The sequence below is a fragment of the Euphorbia lathyris genome, chromosome 5, assembly GCF_963576675.1.
Source record: "Euphorbia lathyris chromosome 5, ddEupLath1.1, whole genome shotgun sequence".
Taxonomy (NCBI): domain Eukaryota; kingdom Viridiplantae; phylum Streptophyta; class Magnoliopsida; order Malpighiales; family Euphorbiaceae; genus Euphorbia; species Euphorbia lathyris.
The window spans coordinates 10,167,543-10,192,490 of NC_088914.1; the positions used below are offsets into that span (position 1 = coordinate 10,167,543).

At 34.7% G+C, this 24,948-nt stretch overlaps 1 protein-coding gene across 9 annotated transcripts; it reads left to right on the forward strand.

Moving 5' to 3' along the window:
* Positions 1 to 8,503: 8,503 nt before the first annotated feature.
* On the forward strand, positions 8,504 to 19,141 carry LOC136230921 (probable phosphoribosylformylglycinamidine synthase, chloroplastic/mitochondrial). Of its 9 annotated transcripts, none has more exons than XR_010689597.1 (7): positions 8,504 to 8,773; positions 9,120 to 9,188; positions 9,786 to 9,853; positions 9,987 to 14,182; positions 14,735 to 14,897; positions 17,073 to 17,604; positions 18,924 to 19,141. XR_010689597.1 is itself a non-coding variant. In XM_066020132.1 (5 exons), the coding sequence occupies exons 3-4, from the start codon at positions 9,809 to 9,811 to the stop codon at positions 14,175 to 14,177; spliced, it is 4,236 nt and encodes a 1,411-aa protein (XP_065876204.1). In that variant the 5' UTR covers positions 8,504 to 8,773; positions 9,120 to 9,188; positions 9,786 to 9,808; the 3' UTR covers positions 14,178 to 14,182; positions 18,924 to 19,141. The 9 variants fall into 9 exon arrangements, 2 of the variants coding, with proteins under 2 accessions (XP_065876204.1, XP_065876203.1); XR_010689599.1 differs by lacking the exon at positions 14,735 to 14,897 and adding an exon at positions 15,486 to 15,550; XR_010689600.1 differs by lacking the exon at positions 17,073 to 17,604.
* Positions 19,142 to 24,948: the final 5,807 nt, after the last annotated feature.

Sequence of the window (24,948 nt, forward strand, 5' to 3'; positions counted from 1 at the left end):
CCAATAATCAGAAATCTGTCTTTCACTTATTCACATTAGCTTAAATAAAATTAATTATCTAGCAAAATTTCTATAACGGCGCTAGAGATCCAAGAGAGACTTTTCAATCCTTGCGTCCCTTGCCAATCGCTTCGTTTAACATTTCAAGTTTTCCATAAACTTAACCAAATACTATGCATACACAAACTTAAACCTATCATTGTTTGTATACTTTTTAATAGAGTTTAAAGTGGAATCGGTAGCTAGTCTACTAGTTATAATTATTTTAAAAGTAATTATTTCTTTTTATTATGAAACCGATTTCTTTACAAAATAAATCCGGTAGAAAACATGGACGGATCCAAGATTTTCAGCTAGTGGAGGCAAAATATACGGATAAAATAATAAATTTACAAAAATCAGTAATAACAATATAAACATTCAATAAAAACTAGGTTCACAAAAATTTCATCCACAAAATGTTTATGTCCAAGACTATCAACAAAGAAAAGACATTCATCCAAAACACTCAACTTTCTAAGAACAAACACCAACTACCAACAACATATCTACTATGTTTATTCAATTTGTTATAACAAAGCAAAACAAAAATAACATATTCATTTTAGATCAGAAAAAATTACAATCATGTTAAACCAAGACCTATAAGATGATTAAATTTTCATAAAGACCCTAAAAGGTTAGTACATCAAAATAAATCATAAACATTTGGTCATGTCAAACATAAAATATCATCCATACACTGAATATATTTATGTTAAACATTATGTATGCAAAACATATTTTGTGAAAGCCTCTGTAACAAAATAAAATGAAACACAATGAGCCAAATTAAGTTTGGAGCACCAATGTAGTATCAGATTCTTCGGTAGTAGATGAAATATTATTCTGCAAGTTATACAATACTCAAAAATTCAGTGCCAATATTGGATAAATAACCAAATATTTATATAAAGAAACAATTGAACATAAACAATGAATAACTAACTTAGAATTCTTCCACCCATTTTAGAACAATTGTATATGCTAGACTGTCTTAAGTCTCTATAATTGGAACATTCAAATCTATTTCCTGAAAATATAAAAATCATATAAAATGTCATAAATAGGACAGCTAAGGGAATGAAGATTTATATATACATATATAAATAAATAATTAAACTGGAACGTCTCTAAATGATAGGATAATCGAACATATCTTAAAACATTCATGACCACTACCACGATCGCTTCCACGTGGTGTTTGCATCCTACCACTATTTGTTCTAGTGTTTCTTCTTCTAGACCTTCTTTCACCAATTGATCTAATGCGATTAGTCCTTGGCCTTCCACGAGGACAAATAACACTTGGATCCAATATCGGAGTTCCTTCAATACCAATATTTTCGTTTATACTTGAATGTTCTAATATATTCTCACGAACCTCATTATTATCTGCCATCATCATTCTAGTTCTTCAAATCATTTACCATGACTTGCAAACGTCTTTTTACATATTACATTTTTCGGCACATTGTTCATACATAAGTCCATACAACCATGAACAACAAGCTCCACTTCTTGATATTTCTTGTATTCCATAATCATATGTAGATAACCTCATCTAAAAAAATTATTGAATGCCTTCTAAAAACATATGTTCTCCACCTCTTAAGAATATATCTTTCCTTGACCTTTTTAATTCTTTCATTGACATTATTTTGAATATATGACAACAAAGTATACCTTTAAACTCAAATTTCTTGCAGTTACAACTCAAATATTGTCCACGTGCTCTATATTCAACGGTATATACAAACTCCTTTTCATACCAATTACTAATGATGCACCTTTATAAGATTGTCAGTTTCTCAACATCATCAACATTTACTTGGGTTCTCACTTCCTCCTCATCAGATGGTAAAATGACAATACCAAATACGCTTGATCTCATATTGAACTAGATTAAAAATTGAGTTTATGTAAGCATGCTGAAATTGTCTTTCCCAATCAAAATGTGATATGCATTTTACCACTTTACCGTTTGACTCAAAATCTGCAATAAACTCTTTCTGAATCTAGTCAGTAACAAATGTTAGGCTTGGCCCAATTTTTAATTTATGAAAATGAGCCCATGTCTTTATGTTTTAGGATGGAAAGTATCCCACATTGCTTTCAAAGCACTTGGTGGAGATACTTATTAAGGAGGTCCTCACACACTTGGGGTATGCCCCAAGGGGTATCCACTTTTGTGAAAGGGTGAGGACCTACCTCTTGCTTGACCACCACACACGCGCCGCCTCCGCCGTCCGTCCGGGCCGGGTTGGGTTGGTGTGGTGTGGTGTAAAATCTATAATTTTTGATTGAAAAAACTAATAATATTTTTTATTATTCTTTTTATTGATTTCGTATTTAATTTTTATTTAATTAAATACTATCTCTGAATTAGTCTTTCCTTAACGTTTATTTTCTTAACGTCTATTTTCTGAACGTGTCTCTCTCAAACCCAGTCTCACCCACCTTCCCTGATTTTTCTCCCACCTTCTTCTCCACTGAATCAGAGCTCAACAGCTCTTTTCTCCAGTATAAATAGGTGTGAGAGACTGGCTTACTTACAGAATTCATTCATTCATTCATTTTTTCGATACTGAGCAAACTGAGCAAATTACTGAGTATAGACAAAAATGAAATTGTATGGTTGCAATACAAATTCGTATTACAGAGGCCTGTTTTATCCTGGAGGCGACCGGAAATTACATTGCTTGCAATTTTCCAGAAGTTCCGCGAACGTCTTAAAGAAAGCGACATTGTCCGTGACTCTGCCCATTTCCTTTTTGTTCGATCTTTTGCTGTTTTTCCAGTTCTAGTTCCAACAACAAATATCTCATATTGCTAAACAAACTGTTTCAAGGTACTCATACAATTAATATAACCATAAAAAATGCATGCATTCCCTCACTCCTTTGAGTAGACACCATTCCCGCTCAAAAATGATTATTTAAATACACCGGGACCCAAATTTCTCTCTAATTATACAAACATATCAACCAATCATGATTTTCCAATCCATGTCTTATTATGAACTCATCCCAATTATTCTCAAACATATCTATAAACGACATTCTTAAACTCATTGACCACCTTATCAAATTGAGCAATATTGGCAAATTTTTGTTTCACTTTGGACATAATATGCAATAAGCAAAATTTATGAATAGTGTTAGGCATGACTTCCCTCACAACAGATTTAATACTTTCACATTGATCTATTAAAATAGCATAAGGATGCACATTTCCTATTGCTTCAAGCCAGTTCATAAAAATCCATTTAAATGATCTCATATCCTTATGTGTAACCAAAGCACATCCTAATAAAATAGACTAGCCATGATGATTTACTCCTACAAAAGTAGCAAATGGCATATTGTACCTGTTAACGAGTAAGTGGTGTCGAAACTAACCACATCATGAAATTCTTCGTACGCAGCTCTGCCGCGAGGATGAATCCACATAACATTTGTTAGACTGCCATCATCATCAACATCCATTAGATGGAAAAAATCTTTATCTTTTTATTGCATCATGACAAATAGTTTTCGAATTGCATCATAATCTCCTATGCCTAATCTCAACCTTCTTCTGCTTTTAATAACATTTCGACAATCTTTACTCAAACATCCTAAATTTTATGGTCCTCTAACTTGTATTTGTAGCATTCTTACATTCTTGCATGGCCGAATGCCTGCAATATCATTAGCTTCTAATTGCCTCCTCAAATGAATACCCACATTTCTATAAGTAGCCATTAGGCAAGACATCTCAGGATGCAAATCATGGTTATGGGTTGATACTACTTTTGAGACCTCCCAATATCCTAAATCTCTCTTGATTGCATTTATTCGAACATGACAGTTAATCCTCTTTGAGTGCTTCTCAACATGTGTATTTCGCCCTCGTCACAAGCAATTGTTATATAATTGTATTCTTCATTTTTTTTTCCTTTATGAGCTGATCTTTTTGCAACTCCAAAACCCTTCAATTTTGCATGATCTTGAAAAAAATTTAGAAAATCGTCGACACTAGAAAATTTGTCCCCTATTTTAAGATCTTCTTACACATCTGTATATATTAAACCTACAAAATAATAATAGTTAGGGTTGCGGGCCTTTGGGTCTGTCTTCAGTTTACTTGAGACATTAGACTCGACACTATAGAACTAATGTACAAACTTAAATAGGATAAATATGAATATATGGTGTGGGGAGTGCTACGGGGAATGCCACTAACTATAATTAATTTTAATAATTAATGACTAACTGATTATTAGAATTAACTTCAATATGTCATAATAAATATCGATCAACTGATTTTGGTAAAAAATAGTCAAAATTAACATCTATTATGAAAAATCGATCCCTAAATTTAATAATCAATCGATCATCAATTCTATTTAACAAATAATCAACTCAGATGACAGATCTAACCATTTATTAATTTTATTCATTACTCGTATTGCAGTTGTATGTTCAACACTACTACACAGACACTGGACGTATAGACATTTGTTTTTATTCATTCCCACTAATAGAACATGCATCAGACAAGTTTATGATTAACAATCAACAGATACTTCATTCATGTTTACAGCACAAGATATACATAGAATGAATTAATGGCCTTTATTCAAATAACACTTATACAATGTATTACAACAATATACATAATGTTTAATACATAGTCTAGAACTAATGCCTAAGAACTAGGACACACTAACACATGTAACGATGAATGTTCAATAAAAAGGCTATATACCTCTCACGAGTGTATACTTATAGATTTGATACATGTCCATCAAGTAGCTATATATCTCCAACGAGTGTATAGCGTTAGAGCTCTCGAGTGTATGTTGGTCGCATGAACTATTAGCCAGTGCGAATGAGAATGAGAATGAGAAGAGATAAGGAATATGTTTTATTACGTGCGAGTAAGATATGTTGAAAATATTTGATATATAGGTCAAATATAATCCATCCGTAAGGAAAATGGGCAGATATAGGTTAAATGAGTATTTAGGATTAAGGCCTAATTGGTGGATATAAATAGATAGCCACACCCCTTAACCTAATCCTAATGGAGAAACTTACAGAAAGAGGCTCAGTAGCATCCTTCTCCCCCCTCTGTATCTCCATCTTCCTCTCTCTCAACGACTGCTCTTAGTTCGTGGATCTATCATGTCTTCTCCCAACTCACCTTAGCGTAGTTGATTCGTGACCAGTAATATAAAAATCGTGGTTTCCGTTTTTCCACTACAAGCAACTCAACAAGTTTCTATGTTAACAAAGGTAACTTGATAATCTGTATTTGTAATCGTTTATATATGTGTTATGAACCTTCAATATTGATATGTAATTTTGTAAATTCTACTTTAAATCATCAAAATTTGTAGTTTACCATAACCTTCCTTTTTCTCATTACTCAAATTCTAATATTCTATTTTTTATTTTAAAATTCTATAATATACTGCCATAAAAAATATTAGTATAAACACCGAATGTGAGAATTCAAAAGAGATTAGATGAATAAATTGATTATATTGAGTTTGGTGACATATTTTTTTTAATTATTTTTTTAATCGCCAATAGGTAAAACTTGTTAAGTTTAAGAATGTAAATATGTATTAAGCCAAAATTAAATGATTTGATATTAAGAAAAATAAGTTGTGTGGTAGTAGTGTTCTATTACTTATACTTGGAGGACCATGGATGTAATTAACCTCTGCAAACAACAAAACCTAAGAGCAAGGTTTTGTTCTGCAAGCTACACTGCTAAACCCCCACTCTTTCCTTCACGCCACCAATTCGTCGGTGCTAATAACCTCCGACGGCCTGCAGCAGTCCATCTCCCTCTTTAATTCTAGATTTTTTTTTTCAAAATTCCCTCATCGAAACGAGTTGAACTGTTGAAGCTTACAAGTTCTTCTTCCAAACGCTATGCTCGCCTCGCCCAAAGGGAATTGAAACTTCAAACTCCTTCAGTCCTTCTTGTTGTTCGTCCTCCAGTAAGCTCGCCCTATTATGCTCGATTTTTTTCCTTTGATTTTATCGTTAAATTCGTCTTGGTTTGCTTGAATTTTTGGTGTATTGCTTTGCCTTGTTGTGCTATATTCAGTCTGTTCTTTGAATAGGAGTTATTTCATTCTTTTTAAGTTGCTTACTGATCTCTGATATGTTGACTCTTAGAGAGAAATACATGTGATGATGTTTAGAAAACTAACAAGATTCATAATCTAACCTAACTAAACTTTGAAACTGAGGAAATAACTTCTTCAAAATAGGTAGAGATGGATGTTCTAACCGATAGTGCTCATTAAACGGAATGGATGCACTAGAGCAAACAATATACCATCTAACATGAATATCCAACATGTAGAAACCTTTAGATTATCGGCCACTGCCAATAACTGTGAGCGCATAATACTTTCGAATGGAATCCACTACCCTTCAAAAAAATGCATCATATCATGAGTGAGACAAATGATCGTTGTTATTAACATATAGCTAAATTGTATGAGTCATTGCTCGATCTACTATACTAGGAAAATCAGTATAATAGATAGAGCGCTCGTCTACTATATCCTCTAGAGATAGATTCGGGACACTCACTCATCTCTAATATTAAAAATGTCTCACACTTTTATACTTGGTTTATTTTATATGATACTATGATTGATTGATTAATGTGTATGTTAATACAATAGAAAGTAGCAAACAAACGAATTAATTACGTATTTACAATAAAATGATAAACGAGGGATACAAAATACCAAATTGGGATATACAACATGAGAACATTCCTAATATATATATATATATATATATATATATATATATTAAACCTACAAAATAATAATAGTTAGGGTTGCGGGCCTTTGGGTTTGTCTTCAGTTTACTTGAGACATTAGACTCGACACTATAGAACTAATGTACAAACTTAAATAGGATAAATATGAATATATGGTGCGGGGAGTGCTACGGGGAATGCCACTAACTATAATTAATTTTAATAATTAATGACTAACTGATTATTAGAATTAACTTCAGTATGTCATAATAAATATCAATCAACTGATTTTGGTAAAAATAGTCAAAACTAACATCTATTGTGAAAAATCGATCCCTAAATTTAATAATCAATCGATCATCAATTCTATTTAACAAATAATCAACTCAGATGACAGATCTAACCATTTATTAATTTTATTCATTACTTGTATTGCAGTTGTATGTTCAACACTACTGCACAGACACTGGGCGTATAAACATTTGTTTTTATTCATTCCCACTAATAGAACATGCATCATACAAGTTTATGATTAACAATCAACAAATACTTCATTCATGTTTACAGCACAAGATATATATAGAATGAATTAATGTTTTTTTTATTCAGATAACACTTATACAATGTATTCCAACAATATACATAATGTTTAATACATAGTCTATAACTAAAGCCTAAGAACTAGGACATACCAACACATGTAACAATGAATGTTCAATCAAAAGGCTATATACCTCTCATGAGTGTATAATTATAGATTTGATACATGTCCATCAAGTAGCTATATATCTCCAACGAGTGTATAGCGTTAGAGCTCTCGAGTGTATGCTGGTCGCACGAACTATTAGCAAGTGCGAATGAGATTGAGAATGAGAAGAGATAAGGAATATGTTTCATTACGTGCGAGTGATATATGTTTGAAATATTTGATATATAGGTCAAATATAATCCGTCTGTAAGAAAAATGGCAGATATAGGTTAAATGAGTATTTAGGATTAAGGCCTAATTGGTGGATATAAATAGATAGTCACACCTCTTAATATAATCCTAATGGAGAAACTTAGTAGCATCCTTCTCCCCCCTCTGTGCCTCCATCTTCCTCTCTCTCAACGATTGCTCTTAGTTCGTAGATCCATCGTGTCTTCTCCCAACTCACTTCAGCGTAGTTGATTCGTGATCGGTAATATAAAAATCGTGGTTTCCGTTCTTCCACTACAAGCAACTCAACAAGTTTCCGTGTTAGCAGAGGTAACTTGATAATCTGTATTTGTAATCGTTTATATATGCGTTATGAACTTTCAATATTGATATGTAATTTTATAAATTCTACTTTAAATCATCAAAATTTGCAGTTTACCATAACCTTCTTTTTTCTCATTACTCAAATTCTAATATTCTACTTTTTATTTTAAAATTCTATAATATACTGCCATAAAAAATATTAGTATAAACACCGAATGTGAGAATTCAAAAGAGATTAGATGAATAAATTGATTATATTAAGTTTGGTGACATATATTTTTTTAATTGTCAATAGGCAAAACTTGTCAAGTTTAAGGGTGTAAATATGCATTAAGTCAAAATTAAATGATTTGATATTAAGAAAAATAAGTTTTGTGGTAGTAGTATTCTATTACTTATACTTGGAGGACCATGGATGTAATTAACCTCTGCAAACAGCTAAACCCAAGAGCAGGGTTTTGTTCCGCAAGCTACACTGCTAAACCCCCACTCTTTCCTTCACGCCACCAATTCGCCGGCGCCAATAACCTCCGACGGTCTGCAGCAGTCCATCTCCCTCTTTAATTCTAGATTTTTTTTTTCAAAATTCCCTCATCGAAACGAGTTGAACTGTTGAAGCTTGCAAGTTCTTCTTCCAAACGCTATGCTCGCCTCGTCCAAAGCGAATTGAAACTTCAAACTCCTTCAGTCCTTCTTGCTGTTCGTCCTCCAGTAAGCTCGCCCTATTATGCTCAATTTTTTTTCTTTGATTTTATCGTTAAATTCGTCTTGGTTTGCTTGAATTTTTGGTGTATTGCTTTGCCTTGCTGTGCTATATACAGTCTGTTCTTTGAATAGGAGTTATTTCATTCTTTTCTAAGTTGCTTACTGATCTCTGATATGTTGAATTAATTGTTTTGTGAAATAACATTTGAGATCGTTTCGTGAAATAACCATCTTTTCGTTGGTTTAACCTGTTAGTTCTTTTTTTTTTCAACATTTTTTTTTACCAAAATCAGAATTATAAGGGGGTTTAATTTATCAAATTTCTTACTGTCTCACCTCCTCATCTTGGCAGCAGAATAGCAGATAGTTCATAGCAGATCATCTCTCTCAACGGCGACAATCTCAATCTCATCCTCTCACGGTTTGTCAATTCAACTATGTTAATTTAATTCTTGAATTTCAATTCTAATTTAGTATTTAAGTTTCTCCTCATTCCTAGTTTTGATTCCTTTTGAAACGTGATATACTTCATTTTTAAAATTGTGTTGCTTTTAAAATGTTCAGTTACACACACAAAAGAAATGGTTAGTTGAATTTCGTAGTTGGTGCTTTGGTCTAATATCAGTGGCATGCTAAAAATCTTAGAAACTTCACATTGGCTGTGGCTTGCTGTTGCATATTTCATATTTCTGATTTTTTAAGCCTTTTAAGTAGTCATCGAACTCACTGAAGTGGATACTATGGATTTAAACTTTTGCCCCGTGACTACTGTTGTTTTTTGCATTTAATTTCATATATTATCTGCATTTTGATTCAATAACGAGGAAACAAGTTTTCTTTCTTTTGATTTTCGATTGATCTCTCACTCTCCAAGCTTTTAGCGGGGCCATACCTTTTGTTGTATATACATAACTGAAAACCGGCTGAACTGAAGTCTTCGTTTTTTTTTTATTCTGTTGTGTTCATCCTTCAATCTGCATTCAGCTCTCTTTTAACATGTTTTGGTTTTTGATTTCAGTCTGAATCGCAGAAGTTCAAGTAATGGCTGGTACCCTGGAACTCTCAGCTGCCACTCAATTCTTGCAAGTGAGTGTTTCCGTTAACAGTGCTATGAAATTCCTCTTCTTATGACCTTCATATTGCTTCCATTTGGTTTATAACTTGTAGATTTTATGTTATATGTGTGTGTAAGTTGTAATTGGAATTTTCATTTGAACAGGGCACCCCTAGGCAAAGTTTGTTTTTACGGAGAGATTTTCCAGCTACTCGGAGAAATCAGTTGCTATGGGGGACACTTCAAAATCATAGGTCTCCACTGGGTGTATCTGCTGGAAGAGGTGTTGCATTGAGTTGTCAATCAAAGCCTAGAGCTGTTGTTTCTGGGGGTGTGACAAGCTCTGTTCATGAACAACCTAGTTTGATTGAAGAGCCTGCTCAAGAAATTGTCCATTTTTATCGTGTGCCGTTGATACAAGAGAATGCAACTCTTGAACTACTCAAGTCTATTCAAACCAAAATCTCAAATGAGATTGCTGGATTGCAGACTGAGCAGTGTTTCAATATTGGGCTTCAATCAGAAATTCCAAATGAGAAACTTGGAGTTCTTAGATGGCTTTTGCAGGAAACATATGAACCTGAGAATTTGGGGACTGAGAGCTTCCTTGAAAAGAAGAGAAAAGAAGGAATGGAGACTGTGATAGTTGAAGTTGGCCCAAGGTTGTCTTTTACTACAGCTTGGTCCTCTAATGCTGTCTCAATTTGTTCTGCTTGTGGGTTAACAGAAGTGACTCGGATGGAACGGTCTAGGAGATACTTGTTGTATAGTAAGGGAGCACTACAAGAAGATCAAATTAAAGAGTTTGCTGCCATGGTTCATGATAGAATGACAGAGTGTGTCTATATTCACAAGCTGACATCTTTCAAGACTAGTATGGTTCCTGAGGAAGTTCGGCATATACCTGTCATGGAAAGGGGGAGGAAAGCTTTGGAAGAGATTAATCAGGAGATGGGATTGGCTTTTGATGAACAAGATTTTCAGTACTACACTAGGCTATTTAAGGAGGATATCAAGAGGAATCCAACAACTGTGGAATTGTTTGACATTGCACAATCCAACAGTGAGCATAGTAGGCATTGGTTTTTTACTGGGAAAATTGTTATTGATGGAAAGCCTGTCAATAGAACTCTGATGCAGATTGTAAAAAGCACTTTGCAGGCAAATCCAAATAATTCTGTGATTGGATTTAAGGATAATTCTAGCGCAATCAAGGGCTTCCCTGTAAATCAGTTGCGTCCAATTCAGCCTGGTTTGACATGTCCTCTCAATGTTGCGAGTCGTGACCTCGACATTTTATTTACAGCGGAGACCCATAATTTTCCATGTGCTGTGGCGCCTTATCCTGGGGCAGAGACAGGTGCTGGAGGTAGAATTAGGGATACCCATGCAACAGGTAGGGGTTCATTTGTCATTGCAGCTACAGCTGGTTACTGTGTTGGAAATTTGAATATAGAGGGGTCTTATGCTCCATGGGAAGATCATTCTTTCACGTATCCATCAAATTTGGCATCACCTTTGCAGATTCTTATTGATGCTAGCAATGGTGCATCAGATTATGGGAACAAATTTGGGGAGCCCTTAATTCAGGGTTATACTAGAACTTTTGGAATGCGACTTCCAAGTGGGGAAAGGCGGGAGTGGTTGAAGCCTATTATGTTCAGTGCAGGTATTGGACAGATTGATCACACCCATATAACTAAAGGAGAACCTGACATTGGTATGTTAGTTGTGAAGATTGGGGGTCCTGCATATCGTATCGGAATGGGTGGCGGGGCTGCCTCAAGTATGGTGAGTGGTCAGAATGATGCAGAGCTTGATTTTAATGCTGTACAACGTGGAGATGCTGAGATGGCCCAGAAACTCTACCGTGTTATCCGTGCCTGCATTGAGATGGGAGAAAAAAACCCAATCATTAGCATCCATGATCAAGGAGCTGGCGGGAACTGTAATGTTGTCAAGGAAATTATATACCCAAAGGGAGCTGAGATTGATATCCGGAAAATTGTAGTTGGTGATCCTACAATGTCTTCTTTGGAGATTTGGGGTGCAGAATATCAGGAGCAAGATGCTATCTTGGTGAAGCCTGAGAGCCGTGAACTATTGCAATCTCTTTGTGACAGAGAAAGGGTGTCAATGGCTGTTATTGGGGCAATTGATGGTGAAGGGCGTATTGTCTTGATTGATAGCTTAGCTATTGACAAGTGCCATTCAAGTGGACTTCCTACTCCTCCTCCTATTGTGGATCTTGAGCTAGAGAAAGTACTTGGGGATATGCCTCAGAAGACCTTTGAATTCCAACATTTGGTTCATTCACGAGAGCCACTTGACATTGCTCCAGGAATTACAGTGATGGAGGCTTTAAAGAGAGTATTAAGACTTACATCTGTAGGTTCAAAACGCTTCTTGACAACAAAAGTGGATCGGTGTGTTACAGGTCTTGTAGCACAGCAGCAAACTGTTGGTCCTATTCAGATTCCACTTGCTGATGTTGCTGTCATTGCTCAGACTTATACAGACTTGACCGGTGGTGCATCTGCTATTGGGGAGCAGCCTATCAAAGGTCTGCTTAATCCCAAGGCAATGGCAAGATTGGCTGTTGGAGAAGCGTTGACAAACCTTGTTTGGGCTAAGGTTACTTCGCTCTCTGATGTAAAAGCTAGTGGGAATTGGATGTATGCTGCGAAGCTTGATGGGGAAGGGGCAGACATGTATGATGCTGCCATAGCTCTTTCTGAATCTATGATTGAACTTGGCATTGCCATTGATGGAGGGAAGGATAGTCTCTCAATGGCAGCTCATGCTGGTGGTGAAGTTGTCAAGGCCCCAGGCAATCTTGTTATCAGTGTCTACGTCACTTGTCCTGACATAACAAAAACAGTAACCCCAGATTTGAAGTTGGGAGATGACGGTGTATTGCTTCACATTGATTTGGCAAAAGGGAAGAGACGGTTAGGTGCATCTGCTCTTGCTCAGGCTTTTGGCCAGGTTGGGGATGATTGTCCAGATCTTGAGGATGTTCCTTACCTTAAAAGAGTTTTTGATGGTGTACAAAATCTAATTGGTGATGAATTAATATCTTCTGGCCATGATATAAGTGATGGTGGACTATTGGTCTGTGCTTTGGAGATGGCATTTGCTGGGAACTGTGGCATTGTTTTGGATTTGGCATCACAAGGGAAGAGCCTCTTCCAAACACTTTTTGCAGAAGAGCTTGGCCTTGTTCTTGAGGTTAGCAGAAAGAACTTGGATACTGTCATACATAAGCTCAAGGGTGAAGGGGTTTTTGCTGATATAGTTGGACACGTGACTTCGGAACCCCTAACTGAATTAAGAGTTGATGGGATAACTCGTGTGAGTGAGGAAACTTCAGTCCTTAGAGATATGTGGGAGGAAACTAGTTTTGAGCTCGAAAAGCGCCAAAGAGTGGCTTCATGTGTCGACTTAGAGAAAGAAGGTTTGAAGTCTAGGCATGAACCTTTGTGGAAACTATCCTTTACTCCGTCCATTACAGATGAGAAATATATGAATGCAACTCTGAAACCAAAAGTGGCAGTGATTCGAGAGGAAGGTAGCAACGGAGACAGAGAGATGGCTGCAGCACTTCATGCTGCTGGTTTTGAACCATGGGATGTCGCAATGTCAGACCTTATGAATGGAGTTCTCTCTCTTCATGAATTCCGTGGAATTGTGTTTGTGGGAGGTTTTAGCTATGCCGATGTGCTTGGTTCTGCAAAAGGCTGGGCTGCTTCCACAAGATTCAATCAGCCCCTTCTAAATCAATTTCAGGAGTTCTACAGGCGGCCTGACACGTTTAGTCTTGGCGTTTGCAATGGGTGCCAGCTTATGGCACTATTGGGATGGGTGCCAGGCCCTCAAGTTGGGGGGGTGCACGGGGCTGGAGGGGACCCATCACAACCAAGGTTTATCCACAATGAGTCTGGTCGATTTGAATGCCGCTTTGCTAGTGTCACAATAAAAGATTCGCCTGCCTTAATGTTCAAAGGAATGGAAGGTAGCACTTTGGGTGTGTGGGCTGCCCATGGTGAGGGGAGAGTATACTTCCCTGATGATGGAGTTCTTGATCGCGTGATTCATTCGAATTTGGCCCCAGTTAGATATTGTGATGATGATGGGTATCCAACAGAAGCTTACCCCTTCAATCTAAATGGTTCTGCCTTAGGAGTAGCAGCAATTTGTTCCCCTGATGGCAGGCATCTTGCTATGATGCCTCATCCAGAACGTTGCTTCTTGATGTGGCAATTCCCGTGGTATCCCATGCACTGGAATGTGGATAAGAAAGGCCCTAGCCCATGGTTGAAGATGTTCCAGAATGCCAGAGAATGGTGCTCATGAGACAGGTTTGTTTACTATATATCTATAAATTCAGTTTTTCTGATGGATGGAGAGGAATGGAACACCACTTAACATGCTTGTAAAATTGTTGGCATAAGTCCCATTTATCCCCTCCAACTTTACATCTAAAATCAATTAGGTCCTCATTCTCTTTAAATCATCAAATCAGTCCCTAACTTTTACCAAACCACCAATTAGGCACAAGTTAACGGAATTGAAAGAAACAGCAGATATTAACGTTATGGGTGTCAGACTTTTCAACCGATACCGTTGAGATTTCTTCCACTCTTCCACTAGATTGAATTCTCACCTTTCCCATTTTATGCTCGACGATATGCTCACAGTTGAAAATCGATTCTTGAGTTTCATGTAAATATTTCTCAGCTTTAATGATATCTTCCTTCTTTCCTCAGCCCTAATTCGATATTGTTTCTTTCTTCTCCACCCAAACCCGATGAAATCTCTAATTCCTACCTCAGTGTCATCTCTGTTGTCATTTTTATGTTTAGATGAACTTAGTGCTGCAAGATTAACAGTCCACATCAATTTTCTTTCAGGAAATCTGGCGATTTCTAGAAATTTCTGATAGATAGGGCAAATAAACTCGAAAAAAACAAAACAAAAAGTCTAGAGTTAATGATGGATAGCACAATTCAAAGAGCGGAAATTCAAAAGAGGAGCCATGAGCAAGAAATTTCCGTTTTGATGCACTTTTCTCAGGCAAGATTTAAATTTTTTAGAGAAATTGATGGATTAATCGAAGAGCATAAGTAGCATATTTTTGTTTAATTGATGAGCAGTCCCTACGGAAATAAAAAGTTTTCAGTTAGAATTAACTAATAATTTCTTTATTGATCATGGTGAGGCTTATTTGCTTCCTGATTTTTGTAATTATTGGGTCATTTTATTTCTCACTGTATCTTTTGATTGGGATTTAGCTTTATCATCCATTTGAGATTTATTTCCGTTTCAACTTGTTGCTTTGATTGTATAAGTGATGAAACAGTTCATCCTCATCTGTTTTTCTGTTGTTCCTTTGCTAATGAGATTGTGATTGCCTTTGTTTCATGCTTCTTGGCCACAATGTGTGTGTTTCTGTTGTATAGTTTGTTGTTTCTCTTCCGGGCTTTCTGCCATTTAACGTTAACTTTGCTGTTTCTTTTACTTCTGTTAACTTGTGCCTAATAGGTGGATTTGGTAAAGTTTAGGGACTAAGTTGCTGATTTAAGGATAATAGGGATCCAATTGATTTTGGGTGTAAAGTTGAAGGGGATAAATGGACTTTATGCCAAAATTATTTGATGTCAGGAAGTGCATTTGGCGTCAATTGTTAGCCATTCCGAAGGATTAATTCCTCTGCCATTGATACACAAGTAAGGTTCCGGAGACAGTTTTCTTTTTCTTTTTTTCTTCTCCCTCACTCTCTATGTCTGTCCATCTCAAGTGTTGGTCTCTTCAGTCTGTATAGGTCTCTCTTTCTCATTATTATAGCTGAATGACTAATACAAAATTTTGAAGTGGTTTTTACTTTTACAATTTTCTTATGCTTCATTTTCTGATCTTGAGTTACCTAAAAGACTGGCCAATTTTCTGTGCTCTTAAAACTCATGTTCTTGGAATTGTGTTACAGGGTCTAGGTATAAAGCTTATAACCTCTGTTTAGAACTTTGAATATATATTCTGTGGTTATGAGAGTCTGGTTCCTGATTTTTCTATCATTTCTTTCTATGACTTTTCATTCATGCTTTCCAAAGTTCAATTTGTAGAAAATTGGTGTACATGTACTGATGTGTTTTTTGATCGGTTTGCGTAAGTTAAAAAGTTCCGGGACTGAATAGCAAAAACTGCAGTTATCAGTATCACAGTCATATCTGCTCTACTCTGGTTTCTCTGTCTATGTTTTCATGACTGAGTTTTGGATGCAAATCTCAAAATTGACATTCGTGCATCTACTGATATGGTTTAAGTAGCAAAACGATGCCTTGCTTCCATGCTCTGTGCTGATTTATTCACTATACTCTGTTAGGGCATCTAAGTTTTGGTATTCATCTGACTGCTATGTCTTTCCAGCACTACACATACGGTGTTTCAAATCGTAAAACAATTTGATTTCTGTTCATCAAATCCGTTTAATAAAACCTGAATGTTTTTTTTTTTTTTTTTTTTTTGAAGAAAAAACCTGAGTGTTTTAAAATCAGTTGTTTTTGGTTTTTCACTGTTTCATAGCTCTGCTATTTATATAAGATGCTCTGATCTTACACAAGCTTTCGTAACTATCAAACATAGTTTCTCTGCCATCTCTCTTATATATAAAGCTTTGATATGTCCTTACTCAACCTTTTATTTCATCTGCTGATATGTGCTTTGTTTGAGCTTAGCAGTACATGCTGATGTATTTCAATGATAGGGCACTTTGTCTACAGCTTTAATATCAACTTATACCGCATGAATTAGTCATTTCAAATGTTTTGAGTGTTTCTATCAGCCATTGCTTCTGATCTGCTACTGTTTAAGGTATACATGATTGCCACATCTTAATTCTGATCCTTGTTGTGTACATTATTAGGGATTGGTAATTTCTTCCTTATTGCCTTTTCTGAGTCATATTCATATACATGCTGAACAGAATCTTAGTATTTGTTAAGTTATTTGATATTTCTTATAAGACATAGTATGTTTGATCTCTGTCAAAATAAATTGGTGTTTGAGAAGGTCTACTGCTCATATATGCTCAACTATGCTCCATGTGAAAATCTTTATTAGTAAAGCATGTGGTTCTCTGCCATTCTGAGGCCCTGTCTTTATGGATTGAACTTTTTATGGTCACTAGCACTCCCAATATGATCTGTCTTTTGCAAATGCTTAGCACTGATTCAAGTCGGTTAACTTTTCCAGCTCAACCTATTTTTGACTAATGCTCTGATATCTGCAACTTGAACTCGGAATTTTGTTTAGTTGCTTGTGTCTGCACTCTTATGCCCAACTTCTACCAGATGGCCTTTTTCATAGAGGTGGCAAAATGAGACACAATCCGATTACACGACACAAAATTGACACTGGATTTTAGTGTTAGTGTTTGGCTTAACAGGTAACGGGCCATTTTCGGGTGGTCAACCCGAAAAACACAAAACTGACCTGAAAATGATAATTACAATTCACATTAGGTTCTCCCATTCTCGTTCTTTGACTACCCTAACCCTACTGCCTCCTCTCTTCCTACTCACTCCCACCGGCAACCGCCTTTCTCTCTCGAATCCACTGGCCACAGTCGTTTGCTGTCTCAAACTAACGGCGTTTCCTCTGAAAAGTGAAACCCACTGGTCCTCTCATCTCAACAAAACCCACCTGTCTGTCCGCGATCTTAGTGTCTCCTTTCTCAGGTCTAGCCGGTGGTGGTTGCTTGAAGAAGGAACTCCAACAAACAAAGGTAACAAAAGGGCTTCTTTGCCTCTTCTTTTTCTTCTTTTGATTTTATGGTTTTTTTTTTTATTACGGACATGCATGATGCCTCTTTTTCTTCCAATTTGAATTTTTATGGATTTGTTACAGTGATTTTCAGATTTGATTCTTGAATTTATGTTGAGATGTCTGCTAAATCTAGTTTATGTCTCCTATGATTCTTTATGTGATGGTTCTCTTTTGCCAACAAATTATAGAATAATTGTCTTCTTCATTAGTTGTATGTTTCTCTGTTTTGGGTTAATTGGATTATTTGTTGTTTGGTTGCTTAGTAATCTGCAGAAGAGAAATTGAAATATCTGCTTGGTTTCTAAGGACTTGTGGTTTGCATTAATTTGGGTTGCTTTGAATGACAATGTTGGGTGTTTTTATTTTAGCTGTTGTGTTCATTGCATCTTTGTTTAATGCAATGTTCTGAAAATTAAACCTATAATTTTCTGGTCACAGAATTTAAGTAATGCTGTAAGCCTTCGATAACCATTAACAATACTTTTAGGCCTAATAGATCACCAACTTTCTGAAGTTGTCCATAAAAGTAGATTGGCTCCCTGAACTTTGTTAGTGTCTCACCAGCTCCCTAAACTTGCTTATTCAGTAACAACTAAATACAAAAACTTATTAAACCTAAATTCTAAAAATACATCTTCATCTATTTGATAGGTAATTTTTTCTATTCTCTTACCTTTCAACCTATTATAAGAGTTAGTGTCGCAGGTATGAGACATCGAATGAATGAAGATCGAGAGTTAGTATTATGGTTTTTGTATTCAGTTGTTACGGAATAAGCAAGTTTAGGGAGCTGGTGAGATATTTGTAAAGTGCAGGGAGCTAGTCTACTTTTATGGACAAGTTTAGGGAGCTAATATACTTTTATGGATAAGTTTAGGAAGCTAGTAATACGAAATAAGCAAGTTTAGGGAGCTGGTGAGACACTAACAAAGTTCAGGCAGCCAATCTACTTTTATGGGCAAGTTCAGGGAGCTGGTGACGTATTAGGCCGTACTTCTAATTAGATGCTGATTTGATAATTAAATATAAATTGTATAAATTTTGTTTGGGAACCTGTTCCAATATAATACATATGCTGCGTTCCATCCTTGAAAAAATACATCTTATTGTACTTATGTTGTTACTAATTCTTTGTTCAGGCCAACAATTAGCAGGAAATGTATTTTCTCATTATTTTAGAGATCCGCATAGCGAAATGTATTTTACTCGGTATTTCAACTGTATTGCTTGTATTGTTTGAGGATAATGTGTTAATAATTTCTTCCTTCCTTGACACAGAAATCTGAAATGGAATTGGATCTTGAATATCAATCAATTCAGGTGATAAAAAGACGATGTGATATGCAAAATTTGCTGTTGATGAATATTTGTAAAATTTGGTAATGTATTATGAAAGCATTTTTATCGGCTTGTATTGTATTATGGAAGTTTTTGAGTTTATGGTGGTATTATATTAGCAGATTAAGTTATTTTATTGATCTGAAATGTGTTAACAAGTCAGGTTGTGTTAGCAGTTCGTGCCGTGTCAGATTAACATGTTTAGTCATTTATATTTATAACGGGTGTCATGTGTTTAGCAGGTCCTGTTCGTGTTTCATTTTTTGACATAAGTTTTCTTGTCTTACATTTTGACGCTAACCTGGAATTTGACAGGACACGAACACAACAATTGTCACCTCTACTTTTTCATGTGTGAATGATTTGCCATTATGACTCATGCATCTGCAAACTGAAAATTGATCTTTGTCTTATAATGGCTACTTTATTTGTTTCCTTGCTATTTGTGTCATAATATTTTTGCGTAAATAATTTAGAGAAAAGTATAAAAACAAATCTTGTGATTTGGTCAATTTACAATTATAAATCTGTGTTTTAAATTATGAGGATCCGGGCTGTGTCCTTGACCAAGGAGTTGAGGTTGTAATTGAGCGCGGATGAATATAGGATGGCTTCTTATGAAACAAATCAAACTTAGCCGGATACTCGATGAGGGACACTTTGATGTTCAAGTCTGATTCCGATATAAAGGAGTGTTGTTGGAATTTCCGCAAGTATACGGTTTCCTTGTAGTAATAAAAGATGTCGATCCTTCGAGGAACAAAATTATTACTCACTATCCCTTAATCCGTTTCTTTTGTTTACAGAAATAAAATATAAGAATGTTGTTAATTATCCAACTAAAACTAATCTAATTACTTGAATCTAAAGATCAAACTTAAATATGCATTTGAATAACAAGTTAGAGACAGATGATAAAAACTTAATGATTTGCTTAATTATACTTATTCAATCTAACGATTACAAGTTAGGTTGTAAATAATTCTAATCTACTCTCTCGACATAAATTAGAGTATTTAGTAATATAAAATGATGATATTAATTCTCAGTTCTCACTTGTTGAATCAACTAAACAATCATAAACATTACTAATTCAATAATCAACATACGACAACTATCTTTTTATCCTGATCTCTCTAGTGATAAAAGATAATCAATTCTTTCATAAATTTCGTTAAGGAATTGTCTCTCGATCATATTCCTAACTATAAAGAATAATTAAGATCTTAACTGAGACATGTATTAAGATAAGAATATTGTAAGTTAGATTAAACTAAGTCAATTGAACAAACTAAAGTAGATAGTAATTATCATCCTTAAATGTAAAAACATATAGAATGTAATTGTAAATACAAGAAGTAAAGAAGAAGGAGAATAGTGAAGGATGATCTCTCTATCCTTTTTACATTACTGTCTTCTTTCTTCTTGATCTTTAACTTCTCTTCAAAATGCTTTAAACATGCAATTGATCTTCAAGTCTTTTTTTTTTTCTTTTTCTGATCCCTTGTGTTCTTCTTCAAGTAATTTTGTCATCCTCAAAACATCCAGCAATTATGTTCTTTTAAATGTAGAGACACCCCTTGAAACACCACTCTAGATAGACATGTCTTTTGGATGGAAGAATGTGACTTTTGACAAAGAGACATAACTTTACAGCAATTCTGCAAAATTCCGCGGGCGTGTTATTTTCCGCGAGCGCGTTCTGGAAATTCCTGCAATCCAAGCCTCTTTAATCCAATGAGCGTGCTTTTTTCCGCGGGCGCGTTTCAGCTGATTTTCATCTCAAAATGTGAATGTTCATGCATCTATTTGACAATTTTCCTACACAAAACATAACACTAAAACAAGGATAAAACACTAACAAATCACATAATAAACACTCAAATTATCAAAATGAAATACTAAACTTTGAACAAATTATGAACATATAAAGTTCATATCAAGGAGAAAGTAAGAAAGTGAGTAATCATTGGTAGTGAATTATCTGTCTCAACTTAGAGTTATTTGCAGAAGGATGATTTCACCCTTTTTACTATGAAATTTTATTTTAGTAGCAAAGGCAAATATCGTGGTCTTATAGTGAATTATATAGATTAAAGCAACAAATTGACCCTTCAAGTATTTTGTAATTCTGAGTCTTGATTTGTAAAACTAAAGATTTCAAGATATTTTTGTCATTTAAAGAGATCGTAAAATTGGGATAACATTCAAAAGTTGAGTTGTAAAATCAAAGACTTCAAGATATTTTTGTCATTTAAAGAAATAGTAAAATTGGGATAACATTCTACCAAAAAAAAAAGATAACATTTAAAAGAAATTAGACTTGAAGTTCATAAATCTGACATGTCTTAGGATAAGAAGAATGGAGGTATCAAGACCTTCTTTGGTTAAAGGTTTAATTCTGACTTGGATTGAACTTATGTGGATGTATAATATAAGGGAAAATTACACAGAAATTCATCTTTTAAAAACTATTTACAACTATATCAAGTCATAATTTTATATTATGTCAAACTAGTAAAATCAGTACTTTTAATTTATTTTAAAGATTATAATTTATAAATTAGAAGTCTATAATATATTTTCTAGGGTTTATGATTTATGAATTAGAGTCTACGATCTTTAAATTATGATGTAAAATCATAATATATAGAGAATAATGACATATTAAGAATTAAGTTTGGTGATATGACTTAATTGTAATTTTGAACTTAATTATGATATTCATGTATTTGACCTAAAATTTTTAGGGTGAATTACATGAATATCATCAAACTTAATTCTTAATATCTCATTATTCTCTATATATTATGATTTTAAACCATAATTTAAAAATTCTAAACTCCAATTAATAAATCATAAACCCTATAAAATATATTTTAGACTTCTAATTTATAAATTCTAATCGTTAAAATATATTAAAAGTATCATTCAAAATTATGACTTGACATAGTTGTAAATAGTTTCTAAAAGATGAATTTCTATGTAATTTTTCCAAAATTATTTTATTGTGATATTTTTTCAAAAACAGTTGAGAAAATAGATTATTGTTTCAAAAAGTTTTATTAACTGAAGTTCTCTTTCTTCCATCTTAATTGTAATTTTTTTTTTTGAATAAATGAAATTTAGAAGTTTCATAAATCTCTTATTTTTTTTTTTTGGAATATGTCAGTTATCTATTAATTTTTGAAAATTTTCTGTTATTATTTCTTCACTGTTTATTATTTTCTTGGAATTAAAGGAAGTAGTTAATACAGATTTTGTAGAGATAGTTCAACAAAAAAAGTATCCATTTTAAAAAGATTGTTTGCAACAATAAATTATTTTCCTTACAATTTAAAGCACTCTCTAGGTTTATCGCCTTTTCCACTGGCTTATTATCTAGACACAAACTATATATATAGTTAGTGGTGTTTCCATCATTACGAAGTGAGTTCCATAATGTATAGTGGGTTGGTGCCTTTAGGGGCGACTTCAATATTTTGGAGGTCCCAGCTCTTATATATAACCTTTGGAGTAATTTGCAAAGAACGAAGCGATTAACAACTATAATATTATATGATAACCATTGTTAAAAAACAAGGTTGCCTAGGTGTTTAAAAACGAGAATCCAGTCCAATTTTCTCTGATTTGTCCTTCTAGGTGTTTTTTGGTCCCTAGCAATATTTAATCGTTTGGGGTTCGTCTAGACCGTTTCAACGCTGCCTAGGTGCCGTCTAAGCAACGACGAACAAAAATATTTTTTTTATTGTGAATTTATTTTTTGCTGTATTATAATTCATATTTGAGTTGTTTCAATGATATTGTTGTGGAAATGTTGATGTTTGCATATTTTAAAAAAATAATGATACAAATATACGTATTTTTCTATATTAAATAATTTTATATTATTATTTTTAGACAGTGTAATACATATATTAATTGAATTTATATAACCAATTTTTTTTATTAACAAATAAAAAAATATAAATCCGATTAATCCAGACTAATTTCCGATTAATCCTTAAAGGTCTTGTACCTCCGACTAGAGCCTAATGTCTTTATAACTTTAGTGATAAGGTACAATTTTAGCATTATAATTACTAGGAAATAACATATTTAGCCTTATTGTACAAAACAATGTAGTCTTAAAGCATAATGCAATTTCAAGCTTCATCAACGAAAAATGTGTTTTTTTTTCATACGTAATTTCATGTTACGCTATAGCCTCGAGTGCTTTGAACACCCAATAAGTTTTGAAAGTACATATCTTCTGTTAAGATTGTACGGTTTTGTATTTGAAAATTAAATAATCATATGGTTAAAAATTTATAACTTATCCCTAATATTGAGAAGAGAGAAGTCGTAAAAATATTATGTAAATATCTGTAAAACAATATATTTCCATTGTAATTTCAAGGCTTAATACATTAAAAGCAATCTGAACTTGTCTAAAAAAAACTTGCTTAAAATAATCTATTAGCCACCTGAATTTATTTTTAATGACTTGTTGTCCCTTTGAAGTTGCTTATAGTGATCCATTTGCTCCCTGAACTTGTTTAAAGTGATATACACTGCAATTTGTCTAAATTTGTAAAAAAATCAAAACTTAAAAAATAAAGGCTCAATTTATGATTCTAAGTTTTTAAAACTAATTGACTTTCTGTTTTTTTTTATATCTTTATGACGTTTTTTTTATAGATTTAATGACTTAATAGTGATATTTAAGCAAGTTTAGGAAGCTAATGAGACGCCATGTAAGTTTAGGGAGCTAATCAAGTTTTTTGGACAGATTTAGAGAGCAAATGATGTATTAAACCTAATTTCAATCTATCCAAAATCTGTAACATCATTTATGAATTTTATTGTGAAATAATTCGTGGTTGATTCTTAGTTCCAAAGTAAAGAAATAATGTACATTTACAAGAAGAATAGTTAGGAAGTTCCGAAAAGCATCTTTTCGTGGAGATCCCGATGATCCTTGTGGTCGTAAATGTACATCAACTATGTAACGTATGGCCAGGGGTGGATATAGGGGGTCCGGGAGGTCTGGCCCCTTCGACCGTCGGACCACCATGACCATAGATACGACTCGAAATTTTCATGAATCATATCAAATCGTACAAGTCGACTCACGACTCGTACGATTTTAACAACTATGGTCGTGGGAACCAGCAAGGGAGCTTACGTCCGATGAACAAATGATCATAACTTCCTAATTTCCACTAAGCTGTCTTTAACCCGCTAGGAGTTCCTGGAGCACGTTCGGGAGAACAATCCTTTCATTCTTAGGGATAACGAAAGGAATGTGTAATTTGAAGGGGAAGCTAAATATGATGAATCGCTTGCATGTACATTTCTATTTTTACCTTATCTTTGTTGATTTGTGACACTTCCTGTTTGTGCAGGTGCTAACATGTCTTATGTGCGAAAAAACATGCTAGCCCAATGTGCGACAGAAAAGGCCACCCCATTGGGATCGACGACTCTGAGTGTTTCTATGTCCTCGACGACTGTTGGAGGCACTCCTTCAGTTTCTTCTCATGGCTTGGGTCCTCTCCTTCCTCCTTCGGGTTCGATCTAGAGCCGAACAATAGGAAGACTCAGTACCCCCAACAGTCAATCCTCCAATTGGTAATCCTCCTTATGTCATTGTATTATCTTCTTCTTTTTCGTGTTCCTCTTCTAGCTCATTTTTGGACATCCAACCCCTCTTAGATGATGCAAAGGAAGTTGTTCAGCAAGTCCGGGGGTCGATGGTTCGGCATCCAGCTCACTCTCAGGTGTTTCTCAACCATCCACTCAAGCTGCCCCTCAAGTCGCTTCGGCATCCAGCTCACTCTCAGGTGTTTCTCAACCATCCACTCAAGCTGCCCCTCAAGTCGCTCCTCTTTCTATGGTCGTACCAGATGGGCAGGTGCCATTGCCACACCTCTAACTACTATCGAACTAGCTAGGCCAGTGCATACTAACACACAAGGAACCC